The 23,763-nt window shown below is 43.3% G+C and overlaps 1 protein-coding gene across 1 annotated transcript in view; it reads left to right on the top strand.

Moving 5' to 3' along the window:
- The first annotated feature begins 6,364 nt into the window (after positions 1–6,364).
- LOC143279752 (BLOC-2 complex member HPS3-like) overlaps positions 6,365–23,763 on the top strand; it is a 52,061-nt gene continuing 34,662 nt past the window's right edge. The window contains 11 exon segments of the mRNA XM_076583880.1: positions 6,365–6,719; positions 8,218–8,486; positions 9,999–10,259; positions 11,691–11,881; positions 14,603–14,781; positions 15,685–15,798; positions 17,399–17,583; positions 18,849–18,965; positions 19,232–19,353; positions 20,840–20,909; positions 23,057–23,226. Of these exon segments, the coding sequence (XP_076439995.1) occupies positions 6,500–6,719; positions 8,218–8,486; positions 9,999–10,259; positions 11,691–11,881; positions 14,603–14,781; positions 15,685–15,798; positions 17,399–17,583; positions 18,849–18,965; positions 19,232–19,353; positions 20,840–20,909; positions 23,057–23,226 (1,898 nt within the window). The 5' untranslated portion in view covers positions 6,365–6,499.

The following is a 23,763-nucleotide window of genomic DNA, read 5'->3' on the forward strand; positions in this document are numbered from 1 at the left end:
TTAGTCAGGCCTCGAGAGGAAAAAAAAAGGATAAATAATGCTGAAATAAAACAAAATAAATAGATAAATAGATAAATCGGTAGTCAGTAGTTAACCAAGGCGTCTTTATACTGCATGACTGCCACAAAGTATGTCATTAAGGTGGACACTTTAAGTGGTCAGCAGTGGTCAGGAGGAAGGTGGCAGAATGGTTAAGACGCTCAGCTGCCAATACAGAGAGTCCGTGAGGGTGTGGGTTCGAATCCCGCTCTCGCCCTTTCTCCTAAGTTTGACTGGAAAATCAAACTGAGCGTCTAGTCTTTCGGATGAGACGATAAACCGAGGTCCCGTGTGCAGCACGCACTTGGCGCACTGAAAAAGAACCCATGGCAACGAGAGTGTTGTCCTCTGGCGAAATTACGTAAAATGAAATCCACTTTCATAGGTACACAAATATGTAAGCATGCACTCAAGGCCTGACTAAGCGCGTTGGGTTATGCTGCTGGTCAGGCATCTGCTCAACAGATGTGGTGTAGCGTGTATGGATTTGTCCGAACGCAGTGACGCCTCCTTGAGAAAGTGAAACTGAAACTGAAACGGTCATTTCAAGACATCATGATGCACACCCGCGAAAAACAACACACTGTTGGGTGTGGTCAGCAGCGGTCAGCAGTTGCCACAGACCTGGGGGAACATACACACAAGGGAACTTAAACGTAGGCGGGAATTTAGACCTGGGGGAATATACTGACCTGGGGGAACATACACTCTGGAGAACTTATACCTGGTGGAAGAAAAACTTGGGACCTGGGAGAACATAGACCCGGAGGACCAAACGCCCTGTGGAATTTAACTTAGACCTGGGGGATATAGCCGCCCCCCTGCTCCCTCCCTCCCGCACTCCCCCTCCCCTTCCACCCTACATAGAGACCATACGTTATGGAACATATATAGATTTTGGGATGCAAGATCCAGAAAATGTAAATTTGAGGAATACATACATGGGGTAAGATACATCCACAGTGAACATAGACCAGGGGGAACTTAGACGTAGATAAACTGAAGACAATTAATTTTGGTGGTCGGGGGTTGGGGGGGGGGGGGAGATTATAGATCTGGGAGAACATAGTAGAGTTAACCTCTGTGCGTGGATGCGCGTGCAAGTCGCTGTGGTCACAGACATGAACGACCAGTCAAATAACAATAAGACCGAAAAAGAAAGAAACACACACACACACACACACACACACACGCGCGCGCGCGCGCGCACTCACACACACACACACACACACACACACACACACACACACACACACACAAGGTCCCGAATACGCGTTGCCACGTATAATTATTTGGCGATGACTTTACACACACCCATATGCAAATGAAAGGGTTGGGTCCCTAGCCAATCAGCGACGCTCACGTGAACAACGGCAAACAATACCGCAGTCTGACGTGAAAATTTATGCAAGGACAGGTGGTTTAGCCGGAGCGCTCTTGGGGGGGCGGGGGGATTTGGGGGGATGGATGGAGGAGGTGTCGTCCTGCCGAAAGGCGCCAAAAGCCCTTTCGCATGCTGGCACACATGTACTGGGGCAATGGAAATAAACGTGGATTGAGAAGGCGTAGGAGGAACAAGTAGCAGAGTTTTGCTGAGTTTGCGTTGACGATCCCAATGACCGAGTTCTTCTTGAATGTTTTCGCTGTGACCGGCAGTTCAGTTCAATGTGTCCCAGACAATGCTAAACTGACGAAGTGTGTCAGTTTGCAAGTGACTGATAAGGTTTGCACATAAGTGCCGAATGCCATTCTCAGCGTCAGTTGGCTTGTTTCAAGTTGGGGCTGAGTGTTTTCTTCCTCCACATACGTCCGAAAATCATATCACGATCTGGACTTTTTTGTTGTTGCGGAGAATTTCATCGAGAGAATAGTATTCTTGTTTTTGCTTTTGCCTAGTCATACCGCCTTTGAGCTCGGATGTCATAATTATTTTGAAAGGAAACCAGATTAGTCATACAAAATAGTGATGAATAAACTTTTTTAGCATCCTAAATTATTGCACCTATAGGTTACATTTCCATGGTTTCAAGTTGCGGGACGAAAAAGCAAGATGGTGGCACGTTAGTTTAGTGACTGAATCGGCATCAAAATTTAGTAAAAAAACGCACAAAATATTGGATTCGAAATCAACTGAAAAAGGGTTACAATATCTAGTAATATCGTTACATCCATGCACAAAAATTGCCCGGCGGTAAATTTGGTGCAAATTTACCCCAAAACATGCAACACGATTCTTTCCATGAGTTTGTTATTAATGTATGTCTTACTTATGTCTTAAAAAAGAATAGTAATAATTCTGTTTATCGAATGTGCGTCCCCACTAAAAGGGGCTGTGATCTCTTCAGTAAATAGTGTTTACTCTACAGTATCAGTATCAGTAGCTCAGTCATGGTGTCACTGCGTTCGGTCAAATCCATATACGCTACACCACATCTGCCAAGCAGATGCCTGACCAGCAGCGTAACCCAACGCGCTTAGGCTGTGAGAAAAAAAAATAATTAAAAAAAAAAAAAAAAAAAACATAAAAATACTACTACTACTACTACTAATAATAATATTTAAAAGGCGCAAAATCTTGATTAAGTCAACTCTAGGCACACACACACACACACACACACACACACACACACACACACACACACACACACACACACACACACACAACAGTGCAACGACGGTCAAAGTCAGCGGTGTCGGCGCAGTGTACATGCATAATCGACCAATCGGTATATGCCGGCATCATTGTGGACTGAGACGGCTAACTCGAAAACACCTTCTCCTCACAGACTTCCAAAGCATAGCTTATAATGTGCTGTATCCCCATCCTTCATGCACCCCGTCCTGTTACCTTGATAGAGGCACACCCACTGTCTATAGGCACACCGAGAGTGAGAGAGTTTCAGAGTTTGTTTATTCCCATTAACTCTCTTGAGTCATAGAGAAACAAGGAAATATGACAATAACAGGATGACGGCCACAGAGGAAGAGCGAAGATAATTTAAAAAGAAGAAACAAAAGGGGGGATATTACAAATGGGGAAAAGATTAAAATGAAATAAAATGAAAAGGTCAAATGTAATCATCAGTCTGATACAATGCAATAGGAACAGCGAAAGCAATACTCCATAGACAAATGCACAGATCACAACTTAGATTTACAATACGGCCACTGTATCTGATTAGCAGTGAGCCTCAGTGAGCTGGGAACTGAGGGGTTAATTGGAGCATAGCAGTTACAATGACATGGTGTAACAAAATAAAATACACAATATTTTTATTTTATTTTAGCACCTATTTGCCAGTAATACTTGAATTGGTTTGATATATACAAGAGAGAAAAAGACATATAAAAAAAATATGATCATGCAATTACAAAATAATGGATAGAAGCAGGCAACAGTAAAACAATGGACTGCACTCTGTCTCGATTTCAGAAGTGCTTATACGTGAGCAGTAATTTCCCTTGTTATCGAGCTCGCTCTCCCTTTGGCCTTTTATTTTATTTCATTTTATTTTTTCCCCATTTGTATTATCCCCCCCCCCCCCCCCCCCCCCTTTTGTTTCTTCTGTTTGAAATATCTTCGCGCTTCTTCTGTGGCCGTCATCCTGTTTTTGTCATGTTTCCTTGTTTATCTAGGACTCAAAAGAGTTAATGGGAACTAGTAAACTTTACTCAAACTCAAACCGAACCCCGCCCCCCCCCCCCCCCCTCTCTCTCTCTAGTGTGTGTGTGTGTGTGTGTGTGTGTGTGTGTGTGTGTGTGTGTGTGTGTGTGTGTGTGTGTGTGTGTGTGTGTGTGTGTGTGTGTGTGTGCACGCACATACGCCTCAGCCTGAGGCCGCGCCAAATCCGTTTGCATTTTTTAACTCATCTATTTCAGCCGTGCAGCTGAAATTCCCAGTAAAACTGACTCTCTAACTGTTCGCCTCAAACAATAAAGACTTGAACACACACCCCGTCCACCCACCCCACCACCACCACACACTCACCGACGTCCCCCCCCACCCCCACCGCACACATACACGCACATACGCACACACACACACACACACACACACACACACACACACACACACACACACACACACACGGCACACACACTCGGCTGTCACACACACACACACAATCGCGCGCGCGCGCGCGCGCGCACACACACACACACTCAGTGGCACTTACAAACTTTGACACAGACAAACACACACACACACACACACACACACACTGTGACACAGACACACTGTGACACAGACACACACACACAGACACACACACACACACACACATACACAGACACACACACACACACACACACACACACACACACACACTGGCACTCACAAACTGTGACACACACACACACACACACACACACGAACACACACACACACACGCACACACACACACACACACACACACACACACACACTGTGACACAGACACACAGACGCACACAGCCACACACACACACACACACACTGGCACAGACACACACACACACACACACACACACACACACTCAGTGGCACTCACAAACTTTGACACAGACACACACACACACACACACACTGTGACACAGACACACTGTGACACAGACACACACACACAGACACACACACACACACACACACACACACACACACTGGCACTCACAAACTGTGACACATACACACACACACACGAACACACACACACACACACACACACACACACACACACACACTGTGACACAGACACACACAGACACACACACACACACACACACACACACACACTGGCACAGACAGACACACACACACACACACACACACACACACACACACACACACACACACACACACACACACAGCGTTGCCGTTGCCGGCCATCCTCAGTCTAGCCCTGTCTGCACTGAACGTGACTGAGTCAGACTGACTGTCAATCGCAGCACCCGTGGCTGTCTATAGTGCCTCACCCAGTGCCAGACTATGCCCTCGGCAGCAGCCAGCTTATTCATCCATCAGCGCCCCTGGTGGAGTGATGGCCTAGAGGTAACGCGTCCGCCTAGGAAGCGAGAGAATCTGAGCGCGCTGGTTCGAATCACGGCTCAGCCGCCGATATTTTCTCCCCCTCCATTAGACCTTGAGTCACGATGGTGGTCTGGACGCTAGTCATTCGGATGAGACGATAAACCGAGGTCCCGTGTGAAATAAAACTGCACGCAGGAAAAAAGAAAAAGAAAAAAAAGGGTGGTGCTGTTGTATAGCGACGCGCTCTCCTGGGGGAGAGCAGCCCGAATTTCACACAAAGAAATCTGTTGTGATAAAAAGAGAAATACAATACAATACAATACCCTCACGTGACACACTGAGGACCAAAGCATATTCCCCTCCGTCGTTCGTTTCCAGCCACCTCCACTGTCAGTGCATCCATCAACCCGGCTGACGTACGTGTGTGTGTGTGTGTGTGTGTGTGTGTGTGTGTGTGTGTGTGTGTGTGTGTGTGTGTGTGTGTGTGTGTGTGTGTGTGTGTGTGTGTGACGGTCTGTCTGTCTGTCTGTCTGTGTCACTCTGTGTGTGTGTCTGTGTCACATTGTGTGTCTGTGTCACAGTGTGTGTGTGTGTGTGTGTGTGAGTGTGTGTGTCTCACGGTCTGTCTGTCTGTCTGTCTGTGTCACTCTGTGTGTGTGTCTGTGTCACATTGTGTGTCTGTGTCACAGTGTGTGTGTGTGTGTGTGTGTGTGTGTGTGTGTGTGTGTGTGTGTGTGTGTGTGTGTGTGTGTGTGTGTGTGTATGTGACAGTGTGTGTGTGTCACGGTATGTGTGTGTGTGTGTGTGTGTGTGTGTGTGCCGTGTGCGTCAGTGTGTGTGTGTGTGTGTGTGTGTGTGTGTGTGTGTCAGTGTGTGTGTACTATATGTGTGCATGCCGTGCCGTGTGCGTCAGTGTGTGTGTGTGTGTGTGTGTGTGTGTGTGTGTGTGTGCGTACGTGCGTGTGCGTGTGTGTGTGTGTGTGTGTGTGGATGGTATGCCTGAGTGTTTGAGAGAGAGTGCCGTGCATGGGAGGATAGGGGTGTCAAGACCGGTCAGTTGTGATTGAATTGTGCATTCCTACTTTTAAAGTTTCTTGGGAACACGTGAAAATCAGTTGAGCTCACACCGAAGTACATTTTGATAGTCGAAATCATTTTTAAGGGGCGAAGGGATGTTAGGTCGCACGGTGATCACATGGACTCGTATCTTTGCCATAAATTTACATCGAACATCAATCTGTTGTCTGGTGCAGTCGCCCAGCCACTAAGCTTAGAGTAATCTCCCGTCTGCTCGCCCAGTCACATGATGGCACCAAACAATATGGCTGATCGTTGACGATTTCGAAAGCAAAAATACGTCTAAGGTTTTTGCTTGCCAAAGTTTCATGTCCCATGGAGAAGAAACTATAGAAAAGTGTTAACCCAATGTGAACCCGATTTATCTGCTTAGTAAACATGGTTCGGGTGTTCGGATGTCACAGTTTTAAAGGAGCCACAGTTGTGCCTGTGGCAGACGAACCATTGGCGGTGTGTGCGGAGGAGGATTTGGTGTTTGTGGCCACCCGTCAGTGCACTATTCTTGTGTACAAACGCCTTGACGATGACGGCGGATTCATCGAATGGCGGTGCATCAACACGATCTGCGTGGTGGAGAAAATGACTTTCAACAAACACAGTAAGTTTCGACACTCATTGAGACATTTAACTTTTCATCGGTCATGTTGATGTGTCTTCCCTGGGATTGGTTCTTCTCAGCACCTCTGTTCAGCCCCATAAGAAATACTGATGGAAAAAGAATTGTACAGCGTTCAAATACTACTATAAGAACGTTTTGCTTCAGTAACAGAGTTACTATAATGTACTGAATGAACTGCCACCTCATCTAAAACAAGCACCATCAGTTAAAAAATCAAATGGACAATTCTTTAAAATTCTCAACTACCATAGGTAGTTTGTTGAATCAATAAACTAGAAAATGAAGTGTCGAACCTTGACCAAAATTTCTTCCAAAATATGTTATGAAACAAAGAAGGGACAACATAAAAACTGCAAAACTTGGCTTGTCCCCATCCTCCTCCTTTCCTCTTCCTCCTCCTCCTCCTCCTCCTCCTACTACAACTACTACTACTATATGTACTAACATGCATCTTCAAATACACGTACAGAAGGAAGTGGCTACAGTACCGGGTCTTTAACCTTGTAGAGCAGCAATACCTATTTATCCAGTCCCATTGCTGCACATTCACACACACACACACACACACACACACACACACACACACACACAGAGCTCCTCCACCATCCCACTGCATGCAATACTAATACAGTGATGGTCACAAATATATGTATAACTACCGCTCTGTACATCCATGAATTGCAAATTTCATATAACTATAAGGCCCACCAATGGTTCAAAGTATACATATATACATGCCACATTACATACCTCTTACTCAGTTCAAAGGTTGGTTTGGCCCACTTTTGTTATATTTACAGATCTTTAGATGTTCACACACACACCTTTATGTATCTTCTCTCTCTCTTTCTCTCTCTCTCTCTTTCTTTTTGTCAATGTGATTTTTGAAGGCGTTTACCGATGGTGCATTAATGGTGTCACAGGAAAGGTTATTCCACAGATTTATGATACGGTTAGTAAAAAACTTGTGGAACTGGTTAGTTACGAAATTAGTTTTGTTTATTTTGAAGTTGTGCCCTCGAGTTTTATCATAGTTAGCCATAGTAAACAAGGAAGAGGTGGTGCAAGGATCATAAATATTGTGCATGATCTTGTATACTTCAATGAGATCACCTCTTAATCTTCTAAACTCTAGGCTAGGCATATTAAAAAGAGCCAGGCGCTCCTCATAACTAAGATCATGAGTACTATTAGTATTACTAGTTATACACTTGGGGGGGAGTTGTTTTTGATTAGTGGTTGCACCTTATTTAATCTGATGTATGTATCAGATAGCATGTTTTGACCCTGGCCTTGTCTTGGAGAAGGTTTCTTTTGTTGTTTTGATAGTTGTACCTGTTTCCGACAGATCTGTTCTGACTTTGTTTGCTTCCATTATACAAGCACACACACACACACACACACACACACACACACACACACACACACACACGTCAATATCTTTTTCTTATATCAACCTTATAAACAATTTTTTCAGAAGATTATGTCATCACCCTTGAGCAGAAAAAGTCCTGGAAGAGTGTGTCTCGCTACATCCGTCTCTACCTCAATTGGCATCTGGAGCTGTCACAGCGCAGCGCCAGGCAGAGGATCAAAGTGCGCATAGCCGGCAAAGCGCACTCCCTGCATTCCTCCAAGGAGTACGTGCCACAGCTGGAAGTGGTAGAGCTTCCACTGGATGGCACAGTCACCGCTTTGGATGTGTGCCATGCCACTGGCAATTTTGCCGTAGCCTTTGGCAGAGAGGTATACTGTTGCCTTTAGCAGAGAGGTTGAATCTTTTTTAAGATGTGGAAAAACCTGCAGAATCTTTAAATGCATGTGATTGTTGGTGTGTTTTTGTTGTTGTTGTTGTTTTTATTCCAACAATTTTATTCAGACAAAGGTTTACTGAATCAAATATATTTCATACATTGGGAAGTGGAAATATACCGCCGTGAACATTGACCATTCAGCATCAAAAGAACATTGCTAGGCAGAACAATAAAAATTCATCAACATATCGGTTCCATTTCAAAGCTTAGTCCTATAGAATGGTTACATCTCCTATTCCTATTTCTGAAATAATTTGTTATATATATTTATTAAAAAAAAAACATGCTTGTCTGTTTCATTTGCTTGTTTCAGGTCTTTGATAAGAACTTGCAGTGCTGGTTTTACTTTGTTATTCCACTTTTGTATACAAAGAATTTAGCTGTCAATAAGATACGTAAAAAGCATCCATCAGTTTGTGTTTTCTTGTCATATCTAAAAAAAAAGTAACAATGCATGATTGAGAGAACAAGTCTATCACAATTCAAACATTAAAAAATAACCCAACAGCTTATGAACTCTGTCCAGTAGTTTTGTACATGATTACATTACCATAAACAATGTAGGACTGTGTCTTTTTTTTATCTTGACAAAAAATACACTTGTTATTTGAAAGCACTCCCATATTTATCAGCACAGAAGTTTGTTTTTTATTTTATTTATTTATTTTTTTTTAAAGAACACAATAATTAATCTTAATCTGCATGTGGTTGTTTTTGTAGCTTTTGTCTGTTCTTGAGACTTTGTGCAGGTGCATTGTGCTTTATTTTTACACTTATATGCAGGGCATACATATATCTCAGGTGCTGCTCAGAAACTGTTGGGAAGGTCTAAGATTTTTTATGCCTAATGGTGGCTTCCTTGGCATTATCTTCAGAGTTTCTCATAGTTATTCTCACCATGACTGCTTAAGGCTGAAAACTACCAAAAAATGCACAGCTAACATGCAGTTACATTTGACAGTGTGTGTGTGTGTGTGTGTGTCCGTGTGTGTGTGGTGTGTGTGTGTGTGTGTGTGTGTGTGTGTGTGTGTGTGGTGTGTAGTGCGTGTGTGTGTGTGTGTAAATTTTGACACTATAATGTTCTCAGTAACTGCAAGCAGTATAGGACTTGAACTTGGTAGGATGGTAGATATGCATAAGACCTTTTTACCATCTCCATTACAATGATGCAGTTATCACGGTGTGTGCACGCACGCGCGCGCGCACACGTTTGTGTGTGTGTGTGTGTGTGGTGTGTGTGTGTGTGTGTGTGTGTGTGTGTAAATTTTGACACTATAATGTTCTCGGTAACTGCAAGCAGTATAGGACATGAACTTGGTAGGATGGTAGATATGCATAAGACCTTTTTAACCATCTCCATTACAATGATGCGGTTATCACGGTGTGCGCGCGCGCGCGTGTGTGTGTGCGTGTGTGTGCATGCATGCGTGCTTGCGTGTGACAGGTGAAGCTGTTTCACATAGTGGAGAAGACTGTGGCCAACTCGGTGAGGACGTACCAAGACGTGGAACCTTTCCTGGAGCTCTGCTGGAACTTTGAGGTGATCTCCCTGTCCCTGAGCGAAGAGTATCTTGCCTGCTGCTCGGACAACCAGGTTCAGGCCGTCCTCATCACTTACGCTGAAATTGAAGAAGGGAGTCCGCGTCTGCTGGCCAGAGTGAGGTCGTCCATGTCCTTGGAGCACAGCAGCAGTCCCAGAGGAGAGGTACCGTAGTTTCTGCTCATGCTTCTTCTGCATTCGTGGGCCGCATCTGCCACATTCGCTCGTACATATGTGCGAGTGAATTTTACATGTATGATCGTTTTTTTTTTACCCACCACCATGTAGGCAACTATTCTTCGGGGTTCTTTTTGGGGGGAAGGTAGGAGGGTGGGGGTGTACATCCTGAGTATGTTCTTGTTTCCATAACCCACTGAATGTTGACATGGATTACAGGATCTTTAACGAGGGTATTTGGTCTTCTGCATGTGTATGCACATGAAGGGTGTCCATGCAAGAGCAGGTCTGCACATATGTTGACCAGGGAGATGAGGAAAATCTCCGCCCTGGACCCACCAGGTACGCTGAAGCCAGGGATCGTCTTCTTCTTCTTCTTCGTTTGTGGGCTGCACCTCACACGTTCACTCATATATACACGAGTGGGCTTTTACATGTGTGACTGTTTTTAACCCGCCATGTAGGCAGCCGTACACCGTTTCCGGGGATAAACCAGGAATCAAACTAGGAAACTTGAACAAGATCCTAGTGCTCTAACTGTTTGACCACTACTTTCATCATTTAGGACTAATGATGGTGTTGATGGTGTTGAAGCTGTTGTTTTCAATAATAGAAAAATGATGATAATGATATTGATGATAAGGTTAATTATTAAAAAGTTGTTGTTGTTTTTTTACAAGAGAAATAAAAGGTCCATTTTCATTCATTTCAATTTTATTTTCACTGTTTGTCTGTTTTGTTGCTTTATTTCATTATGTTTTGTTTGTCTGCTTATTCGTTTGATAGCAGATTTTGTTTTATCTTAAAGTTGATAGTGTGACACAGATCACTGTGCATGGTGTGATATGCCTCCGTGAAACGGACACTGATGTCAGTGTTTCGTTGCTGTCTTTCTGTTTATTTTGTCTGTCAGTGTATCTTTCTGCTTATCTCTTGAATTCATTGTTTTGTTATTTCCATTATGCACCTTTGGTTGTGTCAACTTTTGTTGATACGGGTCTAAGCTCCAATGAATAAAACATGTCGTTGACAGTATGTCTGTCTTACTCTCACTCGTTGGATGTGATTGGGGGTGTGGGTATGCACATGCATGTGGGCATATACATGTGTGTGAAAAATCTGTTTGTGTATTCATATATGCATTGTTGACTCTCTTCGGGAGTTTTCCTCTTTAAACATGTGTGTGTGTGTGTGTGTGTGTGTGTGTTCATGTGTGTGTGTTTGCGTGTGCACCCGTGTGTGTGTGCATGCGTGTGTTTGTGTGTGTGTGTGTGTGTGTGAATTTGCACACATGCATGTGTGTTTGTGAAAATTGTGATGGGTTTAATGTTAAGATATGTCACAAACCTGTGTGGCTCCCTTGTATTGCATCATTGTATTGTTGTCACAACACTGTCAACAAAAACAACTGGTTTTCAGGGACCGTCCCCTAGACAGAGGAGGGAAAACTCCGTCCAGAGACTCATGCTCAACCTGGACATCGATAACGAGTTGCCAGTTGGTGAGGTCAGAGGTCAGCGCTCATCGTTGTCTGCAGCGAGTTTGGATCGCTCAGCGGCTCCCTCCACATGCACACAGTCGTCCTTCACGTTTGGCATTGGTGCTCCAAGGTTTGTATAATAATAATGATAATATAATAATAATAATATATTATTATTATTTTTATATAGCGCTATAATACAAGAATAAGCAAGCTCAAAGCGCTTTACAATCCAATACCTAAAGTGAAACAAGAAAGCATATAAAAAGTAGCAGAAACATTAAACAGAATCATTAATATTATAAAAAACACAATGCATAAAACTCACAAAGTAACATAGTATCAATACTACAACTGTTACACTCCAACACTCACACTAACACACACACGCAGACACACACATGATTAAACGGCTGTATGTTGATGGATGTTCTAGTGGTCTGCCCACTTTTCAATGTGCATTTGTGTAAGTGTCAAGTCAAGATTTCATTTCATGATGGTGAATTGAATAAGCAACAATTGCTTTTTTACATCAAGCCATCAATGAAAAAAAAGAAAAAAAACCCCAACAACAACAACAACGAAAACAGGAGAAAGAGATAGAGAGAGAGAGAGAGAGAGAGACAAGCAGATGTGTGTGTGTGTGTGTGTGTGTGTGTGTGAGTGAGTCTCTGTCTCTGTGTGTGCATGCAAGCATGTGTGTGTGTGTTCATGTATATGTGAGTGTGTGTTTGTGAGTGTGTGTGCATGTGTTGTGTGTGTGTGTGTGTGTGTGTGTGTGTGTTAACCTTTCCGTGTGTTTCGTGTGGCAAAAAACACCACTCTACTATACGTCATAGGTATTGTTCTGCACTGTACTGTATTGTTTTGCACTATGCAGTTCTGTTTTGTACTTTATTGTACTGTCGTGGTTACTGTATTTTGCCATGAAAAATGTTCAGTTCCAGAAAAGTAAAGTGACACTTGAAATAAAAATTATTTTCATTGATCTCGGCAGCCTGCTGTCATACATAAAGCTTGTCACATTCCAGGACAATGATTACCCTTTCTTGTCCTTTTAACTCACTCAGTATGGCCAGTCCTCTCTTCTCCTCTACACAGACCCCTCGGATGTCCAGTGGGTGTCTGAATGACCCAACCTTTAGCTTCCGTCGTCAGAATTGTGGTATTCTTTGTCAACATTCACCTCTTCAGTAGAAGAGCCTTCCGCTTGCAATATTTTGATGATGGTAATTGGGGTGAAACGCTGTTAACGTCGTCTCTTTCGCTGTTCGTATGGAGAGAGTTAACTCATCATTTACTGGCTGATTACTTCCCTTACTTACCCCAGAAACTAGTCAATTGTATAGGTTTAAAAAAAAAAAAAAATTAAAATAAGAATTAAAAGGCACATACTTTGGAAATGTTCTTAATATGTTTATAAATGATTGATAAAGCGAAAGCGGTAAAATAAATCATGTACTTAATTATTAGTTGGTACAGTATACAAGGGAAAAAAAAAATCTGTATTGTGTGAGTTACGTGAAATTATAGGTGGTGCAAACCATGTGAACAAACTTTTCATAACCACTAATTTTGAGATTTTAAATCTTCTCTGCATATAAGAATATTATTACAGTTTTGAAAAGTAAGTCATTGTTTTACTTTAGTGGCAAACTATTTCACCGTGTGGGTTTCACAGGGCACTGGGCAGTGCCATGTTGGCAGGCATGTGTGATCAACAGAGCGGGCCGGGTGATGCTAAGCAAAAATGCTTTGCAGTTATAGTTTCATACAAGTGGTTCTATCACCAGTAGAAAATGTCCTAAATCTAGCACTGCATATGTGTTTTTTAGTAACAAAGTGTTTTCCGAGGTAGGACTAGGTATGCGGTCTTTTGTAAACAAGATTGTGCAAGATAAGACCGAATACGATATCTTTAGTTTAAAAAAAAAAGAAGTAAAAAATGAAAATGCCAGTTTTCTGACATGAAGCAGTTTGGTACATTGATAACGATCATTGTGATGCTGATGATGATGATGACAGTGCTGACTTATCCACAAGTCCATAGTGGATGATGAACACTGAAAGCATTGGTCTTTTGTGATGATGATGACGATGATGATGATGATGATAGTGCTGATTTTTTCACAGGCGAAGAGTACATGATAAACACTACAAGCAGTGGTATTTTGTTATGATGATAATGATGATGATGAAGCTGATGACAGTCTTGACTTTGCCACAGGCCCATAGTGGATGATGAATACAATGAGCAGTGGTCTTTTTTTCTTTTCTTTTTTTTCTTTTTTTTTTCTTCTTTTTTTTCCAAATTTCACCCACATTTTTACCCTCATTTGCCCAGTTTCTCCCAACCCTCCATTCATCCACATCTCCCACCCCTTCTAACCGATAATACTCAGATGTATTCATAAATACTTTAACAAAATGTCTTCAATCACCGATATGTGTGACGGGACATTAAACAAAATTCCTCCTCTTTTTTTCTTTTTTTTTTTTTTTGGTGATGGTGAAGATGATGATGAAAATGATGATGATGATGGTGATGAAAATGATGATGATGACAGTGTTGTCTTTTCCACAAGCCCATTGCGGATGATGAACTCTATGAGGAGTGCTCTTTCTTGATGATGATGATGATGATGATGCAGCTGATGACAGTGGTGACTTTTCCACAGGTCCATAGTGGATGACAAAACACTATGACGAGTTGATGATGAAGATGGTGATGATGACGATGCTGGCTTTTTCAAAGATCCATAATGGTGACGAACACTACAGTGAGTGGTCTTTCGTGATGCTGATGATAATGATGAAGACGGTGATGATGATGATGCTGGCTTTTCTGCAGGCCCATAGTGGACGACGAACACTACGAGCAGTGGTCTTTTGAACCGGATGACAACATTGTGTACGAGGGGAACGAAACAGCAAAAACTCCAGCCAAGATCCTGTACCTCAGCAGTCTCCACCAGGGGTCTCCCCATCCACAGAGAGGAGCAGCGCCACCTGTTCTGAGGGACTCCAGAGGTTCCACAACTTTTGTTCGCTTTTTTTTTTTTTTTTTTCATAAACATTTCTTACACTGTATCACAGATTGACGTAAGCTTACAGTTGTGAAAACAACAAAGTGAAAGCTGTCTAATCAATGGTTTCTCCATCGCAGTGGGAAGTCATTTACAGCTTAGTCTTTTGTGAAGGACTATGACTCTCAAACTAGGAGGCAAGATTGCACTGGTTCTTAGTGCTGCAGCCTTGAGGGCTAGTTGGCCTTTGGGAACCATCCCAATGCCGACTGTCCTAAAACCCTCTTGGCCGACAGTCAGGTGCTAAAAAATCAGTTTGAAAACAATAATGGTGGTGTTGATGATCAAAATCTTGATAATGATAGATATCCCTGATGATAAGGACTAAAAAAATCAGTATGAAAACTATGATAGTGGTGTTGATGATCAGAATCTGATGAAGATGATGATGATAATGATGATCTTCTTCTTCTTTTTTTCGTTAGTGGGCTGAAACTCACACATTCACTTGTGTTGGCTTTTATGTGAATGACCGTTTTTACCCCGCCATGTAGGCAGACATACTCCATTTTTGGGGGTGTGCATGCTGGGTATGTTCTTGTTTCCATAACCCACCGAACGCTGACATGGATCACAGAATCTTTAACGTGCGTGTTTGATCTTCTGCTTGTGTATACACACGAAGGGGGTTCAGGCGCAAGCAGGACTGCACATTAAGTTAACCTGGAAGATCAGAAAAATCTCCACCCTTTACCCACCAGGCGCCGTTACTGAGATTTGAAAACCGGGACCCTCAGATTGGAAGTCCAACTCGGCTATTGTGCCGGTCAGTGATGATCAGTGTCCCTTTGATGATGGGGACCACAACGTCAGTGTGAAGATAATGATGGTGGTGTTTGTCTGACAGGGGGGCCAGTGAAATCCTCGTCAGGCGTCAGTGCCAAAACTGTGCTTCACCTGAGTGACCTGACAGATCAAGATGACTGGCTGTCTGTCATCCTCATTCCTTCTTACCTGCAAGGTGTGTGTGTGTGTGTGTGTGTGTGTGTGTGTGTGTGTTGTGTTGTGTTGTGTGTGTGTGTTGTGTTGTGTTGTGTGTGTGCGCATGTGTATGTGCATGTGAGTGAGTGTGTGTGTGTGTGTGTGTCTTTGTGTGTGTGTGTGTGTGTGTAGTGTGTGTGTGTGTGTGTGTTGTGTTGTGTTGTGTGTGTGCGCATGTGTATGTGCATGTGAGTGAGTGTGTGTGTGTGTGTGTGTGTGTGTGTGTGTGTGTGTGTGTCTGTCTCTATGTGTGTATCTTGTATTCATGTCACTAGTAGTGCCAGGGCCAGTAAATTCTTCATTTAAGATTATGAAGAAATGAAGATTCATTTAACAGATTTAAGTTACAAAACATTCAAAATGATGTACAGTTTTAAAACAAAAAGGAAATATGTTTTAATGAAATCACATATCACACTCTTACCACATTTCACATGCTTTAGGCATTCCAAGTCAAATGTTTATCTTTTCTGTCCCTGTGAAGCATGGATAATGAAAAACAAAACACACACACAAAAATCAAATAGATGAATTAATGAATGAACAATTTTGCTGTAAAACTATTCAATAGCAGACACATCATGATATACAACAATGATGGACTGTATAGTTCAATTGTTACATCAATATTTCTATTATCTTTATTTTGAGCCATCAAAGGAAGAAAAAAAAATGCAGTATCACTGTATTTCTGTTATTATTATGTATCAACACTGTTTAACTCTTTCACTGTCATAGGCGACTTTTGTGGACATCGATGGGTTCTGTTGATACGACACTTTTTTTTTGCATTGTAACAGAGTTTGACAGCTGCAGCCACTGATAGAACAATGACTAACCTTTACCCCCTGGCGGAGTTTGAAGTGAACAGGTCCATTGTGCTGTTTGGGACATGAACATTGTGCTGTTTGGGACATGAACATTGTGCTGTTTGGGACATGAACCGAAGCCTGTGACTGAGAGCATTGTTTCTAGAAATATTTGAAATAGTTAATGCTGTGGTAGTAGTAGTCTTTAGTTTAATGTCTGTACACTTTAAGTGATGTTAGACGGAAGGGGGGGGGGGGGGGGGGGGAAGATAAATGAAACAAAAGGGGGGATGGGATGGGGGGGAACAGTATTGGTCGGTGGGTGAAGAATGGTGTGTGTGTGGTGGGGAAAGATACAGAACGTTGGAAAAAATAAAAGGGAGACGTAAGCATAATGGAAGGAAACGCTAACATCAAACAGCTATAACAAATGTCCTATTGGACTGTGTAGCAAACCTTCTGCAATAACAAATAATATCTTGAGTTAATGCTGTGTGTGTGTGTGTGTGTGTGTGTGTGTGTGTGTGTGTGTGTGTGTGTGTGTGTAAACAACTGTAACAAATGTCCTATTGGACTGTGTAGCAAACTTCTGCAATAACAAATAATATCTTGAGTTAATGCTCTGTGTGTGTGTGTGTGTGTGTGTGTGTGTGTGTGTAAACAACTATAACAAATGTCCAATTGGACTGTGTAGCAAACCTTCTGCAATAACAAATAATATCTTGAGTTAATGCTGTGTGTGTGTGTGTGTGTGTGTGTGTGTGTGTTCAGAGCAAGGCCTCTTCCCTCAGACGCCTGCCGGCTGGTCCAGCAGCAACCCTGTACGCTCGCCTCTGCTGCCTCAGCGCTGCTCTGTCTGCTGCTACGTCAGCAGTCGCAGGTCAGGCTACCTCTATCGCCTCCACCCAGGGGTGTCGCTTGTCTCCACCTACCGATACACGGACGTGGCGTATAAGGTGACGGAAGAAGGCTGGCCGCGTCAGTTTTGTGTTTGTGGTGTTGTGTGTGTTGTGTTGTGTTGTGTAAGCCTCACTGGCACAATGTGTTGTGTTGTTTAAGTATCATTGACATGAATATTTATGTATTGTGTTATGTTGTCTGAGCATCATTGGCGCAATTATTTATGTGTAGTGTTACGTTGTCTGTATCGGTCACCCAGGCGATGACCACGGATGACCTGTGGTGTTTCAGGTAGAGGCTGGGCCACACACTGTGTCAGTCACCATGGTAATAATCACATGCTGTGTCAGTCGCCTGTGGTAATAACCACATTCTGTGTCAGTCACTGTGGTAATAACCACATGCTGTGTCAGTTACTGTGGTCATAATCACATACTGTGTCAGTTGCCATGGTAATAACCACATGCTGTGTCAGTCACTGTGGTAATAACCACATGCTGTGTCAGTCACTGTGGTAACAACCACATGCTCTGTCAGTCGCCATGATAACAACCACATGCTGTGTCAGTCACTGTGGTAACAACCACATGCTGTGTCAGTCGCCATGGTAACAACCACATGCTGTGTCAGTCACTGTGGTAATAACCACATGCTGTGTTTGTCACTGTGGTAACAACCACATGCTCTGTCAGTCGCCATGATAACAACCACATGCTGTGTCAGTCACTGTGGTAACAACCACATGCTGTGTCAGTCGCCATGGTAACAACCACATGCTGTGTCAGTCACATGGTAACAACCACATGCTGTGTCAGTCGCTATGATAACAACCACATCTGTATCAGTCACCATAGTAATAACCACATTCTGTGTCAGTCGCCATGGTAACCACAACATGCTGTATCGGTCACCCAGGCGATGACCACTGATGACCTGTGGTGTTTCAGGTGGAGGTTGGGTCACACTGTGTGTCAGTCGCCATGGTAACAACCACATCTGTATCAGTCACCATTAGTAATAACCACATGCTGTGTCAGTTGCCATGGTAAAAACCACACATTATGTCAGTCACCATGGTAATAACCACATGCTGTGTCAGTTGCCTCAGGCGATGACTGATGACCTGCGGTGTTTCAGGTAGAGGCTGGACCACTTGCTGTGTCAGTCACCATGGTAATACCCACACACTGTGTCGCCCAGGCGATGACCGATGACCTGCGGTGTTTCAGGTAGAGGCTGGGCCACTTGCTGTGTCAGTCACCATGGTAATACCCACACACTGTGTCGCCCAGGCGATGACCGATGACCTGCGGTGTTTCAGGTAGAGGCTGGGCCACACCTGCTGCATGTGGTGACGAAGATGGGGCTGGAGACCTACACTGCTCGCTGGGGCACCGTGGCCCTGGCAGTCAGCGAGTCCACAGAGGGGGAGGAGGAGGTGGGTGTTGGCATGATAGGGGGCGTGGGCACTGGGCACTGGGCCCTTCCAGACAGTCACAAGGGCTGGGATATGATGCACTGAGACATACGATACAATACAATACGATACGATATGATGCGAACCGAAGTGATGCAATACAACACAATACGATACAGTACAATACATCTTTAATCATCCATTTTGAAATCAACTGTTCATCAGTTGTGCACTAATTGTGCGTGTTACACATCCTGCTCATCATGTTGTGTTGTGATCTGTTGCAGGTGCGTCCACCTTCCAGCCTTGATATCTGTCTGTCCGGCATCGACCCGTTCTTTGGGGCCACTGACGTCTCCCATGGCACCGACTATGTCGCCTTGCTGACCAAGGTTGAAGCCTACAAAGGGTTAGTAGTGGTTAGGAAAATAAGTGGGGGTATTATGACTGTGAACAACTGAAAATTTGAAAGATTTCTCTGACTGTGCTGAGCAAAGTTTAAGAGAAAAAAAATTGAGAAGCGTTTAGAGATTGAATGTCGAGATTACAACCCAAGCAGACTGGTTCACACAAAATCATCCTTTTGTGTGTGTGTGTGTGTGTGTGTGTGTGTGTGTTTTAAGGGAAATGTTCTTTGATCTTTGCAGTTGAATTGGTAGTTTTCAGTTTCTTGTGGGTTTTTCTCCTCATGTCTGATTTCTTCTTCTTCTTCTGCATTTGTGGGCTGCAACTTCCACTTTCACTTTGATGTATGGGAGGACTTTTACATTTATGATTGTTTTTACCCAGCCATGCAGTCAGCCATACTCTGTTTTCAGGGGTGTGCATGCTGGGTATGTTCATTTTTCAATAACCCACTGAACGTGTGCATAGATTACAGGATGTTTGATATGCGTATTTGATCTTCTGTGAATGTATATAAACAAGGGGAATCCGCCAGACCAGTTCTGCACATCTGTTGATCTGGGAGATTGGAAAAATATCCACTCTTATGCGCTGCAACTGGGATTTGAACTAGGACCCTCAGATTGAAAGTCATCAGCTGGGGCCCATACTGTAAAGCCAACAACGTCAAAAATGCATGTGCCAAGTGAACAAAACCAGACTGAATACCAGTCTTTTGCCAAGAAGTACAAACATACATACATCTAGCCACAAAAACTGTGCCATTTTTCCCCCCCTGTAATATTGGAAGCTGTAGTTTTAACGTTTGTGCACTTTCATAAACAACAACAGCAACAAAAGAAAAAAAGAAAACCTACACCGAAACAACAACAACAGCAAAAAAAAAAAAGTGATTGTTAATTACATGGTGAACGTTCTTTCTTCTTTGCTGCTCCTCACATCTGTAACAACCTTCCTCATCATATCCGTGCATCTGATTCTATTTCTGCTTTTCGGTCATCACTAAAGACTAATCTTTTAAAAACCCTTCTATAAGTACTCTGAGCTTCCTTTTCTCCATCACCACCAATGTCAGCTCACTTTGGATGTATGTAGAGTGGGAAAGGGAGAGTGTGAGTGGGGGGAGGGTTTTTTTGAGAAAGAGTGGCCATGAATGTTTTATGTTACTTTTAATATTTTTCTTTCATGTAAAGCGCCCTGAGCTCTTAGTGAGAAAGGGTGCTATATAAATGTACATTATTATTATTATTATTATTACTACATGAAGAGATATTGAGATTGGTAATATGCGGCAGGTTGTTAGGTAGGTTGGCTGGAAATGACATACTCAGTGAGGGATTTGAGCCAGTGCGCTCAGATTCTCTTGCTTCCTAGGTGTAGGCGTTACCTCTAGGCCACCACTCTGACTTCAGTAGTTGACTTGCTTAGTGGATAGCCAGAAAAGTGGGAAAGCTACCCATGTTGGGATCACTTTGTGTGACTGGTTTCAGGCAGGAGGACCTGCATTGGAACCTGTATATACTGCAGAACTGTACTGTGGCTGAGCTGTATACAGATATGGTGAGTGTGTGTGTGTGTGTGTGTGTGTGTGTGTGTGTGAGGGAGATCGGGGAAAGAGGGAGAGAGAGGAGGGAGAGAGAGAGGGAGAGACACAGGGACAAGACAAGACAAGACAAGACAAAATCTTTATTAACAAGGGTAATAGATAAGCAAGTAACATACTTTTTTACATCCAGCCCTCGCCCTAAAGAGGGAATTAAGCTAAAAAAGCGAAAATGAGCACAAAATCAAAACACAATCAAAATATACCATTATTTCACAATTCAAAGCCATTCCACAAAAGGAAGAAGAAGAGAAGAAAAGAAAAAAAAAATCATGAAATACACACACACACACACACACACACACACACACACACACACACACACACAAATGCACCCACTCAAGAGGGAGTGAGAGGGAACTCACAAATTGTCGAAAGCAATGTTGGATTTCAGGTGAAGTCAATTTTTGTGAATAGGTACATTTTTAGATTTTGTTTAAAGTTGTGGTTAGTAATATTTTTTAAACGTGATGGTAAATTATTCCAATACGTTCCCCCGCTGTAAGTCAGGCTGGACTTAAAAAGATCAAGATTTGGACGAGGTAGAGAGAGAGAGAGGTAGAGAGAGAGAGAGAGGGAGGGAGTGAGTGAGAGGGGGAGAGAGAGAGACAGACACAGAGAGAGAGAGTTTATTTAAAAACTGATTCAGAAAAAAAACAATATCAGAAAAAAAATCCTGGCTGTTGTGTTTGGGTATCTTTCTCTCTCTCTCTCTCTCTCTCTCTCTCTCTCTCTCTCTCTCTCTCAAAAAATGCATTTGGCTAATCTTTTTTTTAAACTTTTTATTTTATTATTATTAAAGCAGTCCAATACTGGCAGATGTCTGTATTAGTTTGGTCCAGTTTTGTAGTGTGCAGGGAATAGTTGAGTTTAACGACCTGTTGACAATAAGCCTTAAAGGTCAAATTGTTCAGGCCTTGTGTCTTGGTGTGGTGAAGGTTGTGTAACTATGATGGGTTGAGTCCTGAAGTTCGACCCAAGGTAGAGGGCCCTTATGATTGCGACTGCACCATAATTTTAGCTCGATTGCCCAAACGAGCTAAGTAAGTTGTGACCTGATACAAGTCTTTGTCAGACACAAAACATCAGTGTCAAAGAATCGATAGACAGATAGAAATATGAAAAAACTTAGCCGTATGAAGAGCACTGGATCAGGAGTCAAGATGGCTGCCGGAAAAAGAGGAAGCTAGTCTGGGGTACAGAGGGGAGGTAACCTACTTCCGGGAGGTTATCGGCTGTAGCTACTTTCGTTTTCTCTGCATAGGCGGATAGTAGTTTGCACAGGACAGGAATCAGACTCCGTCCCGGAGTCTGCAGTAGAGGGTCATGGTGAAGTATGTGTAGTTAAATTCAGTTTCAATTACACATATCTTACTGTTACCCACTGGTGCAGGCTCCAGAAGGGGGTCTGGATTCTTGTCCTGTCAAAACTACTTGTCCACTCTCTGCGGAAGAATTGGAAGTAGCTGTGGCTAATAAGTTACATCCCTTGCATCTTTTTTTTCTCTCCACTTTTGTTGTACAGCAGGTTTTATGCATGTGAAAAACGTTTTTTTGTTTGTTCTTGAACATGGCTGCACACTGATACTTTGCAGTTCTTTGTTTGTTATTATGTTCCCCTACACTCTTGCAAAGGGCTACTGGTCACTTCTTCTCTTTTCCATCGCTTCTTCTGCGTTTGTGGGCTGCAACTCCCATGTTCACTTGTATGTACACGAGTGGGCTTTTACATGTATGACCGTTTTTTCCCCCGCCATGTAGGCAGCCATGCTCTGTTTTCAGGGGTGTGCATGCTGGGTATGTTCTTGTTTCCATAACTCACCGAACGCTGACATGGATTACAGGATCTTTAACATGCGTATTTGATCTTCTGCTTGCATATACACACGAAGAGGGTTCAGGCACAAGCACGTCTGCACATGTGTTGACCTGGGCGATCAGAAAAATCTCCACCCTTTACCTACCAGGAGCTGTTACCGAGATTCGAACCCGGGACCCTCAGATTGAAAGTCCAATGCTTTAACCATTTGGTTATTGTGCCCGTCATCCATCGCTTAAATTAAGGCATTCCACGGTTTAATGTTTAACCTGTAACCTTCTCCAGGTGACGTTTGGCAGTCGCATCCAGGAGACGGGCCCCTCCTCCTACCTGCACCTGTTGCAGGAGGCCCACCTGCTCCTGCGCTGGGAGCTGCGACGTCTGCTGAACCCTGACCCCCAGCTGCATGACCTCTTCCTGGAGTCCTGCGCCCTTCTGGGTGACTTCTATTCCTGGTGAGAGCATTCGCCGCCAGAGTTTTTGTTTTGAGCGATGCGTCAGGACTTGGGTTTTAGTTTTGTGGTGGTTGTTTTTTTTTAACATGCGTGTGTGGAGACTTGATTGTGCGGAATTGATTGTTTGGATGTTGGTATTTGTGTGCATGACTGTGCGTGCGCACTATCGCACTATTATACATACACACTCACACACACACATGCAGATACACACATTGACACTCTTATACGCACACACACTCAAACTCATACACGCACACTCTCACACACTCTCACACATACACTCTTACTCACTCACACTTTCTCACACCCAAACACACACACACACACATACACACTCTTCTTCTTCTTCCTCATTCGCCTCCCGTTAGATGAGCAGCCCAGTGTCCTCGATGAAGGCTGCCGTCCATCGCAGCTCCTCCAGGGTGCCATACAGCTTGGCTTCCACTGCTGTCAGTGTTGGCCAGTACTTCCTCCTGGATGCTGCATGCGTCGTACAGTCTTGAAGGATGTGGTCGGTTGTCATTGGTCCCTTAC

Source organism: Babylonia areolata, chromosome 3 (assembly GCF_041734735.1).
Source record: "Babylonia areolata isolate BAREFJ2019XMU chromosome 3, ASM4173473v1, whole genome shotgun sequence".
In the NCBI taxonomy this organism is placed as follows: Eukaryota; Metazoa; Mollusca; class Gastropoda; order Neogastropoda; family Buccinidae; genus Babylonia; species Babylonia areolata.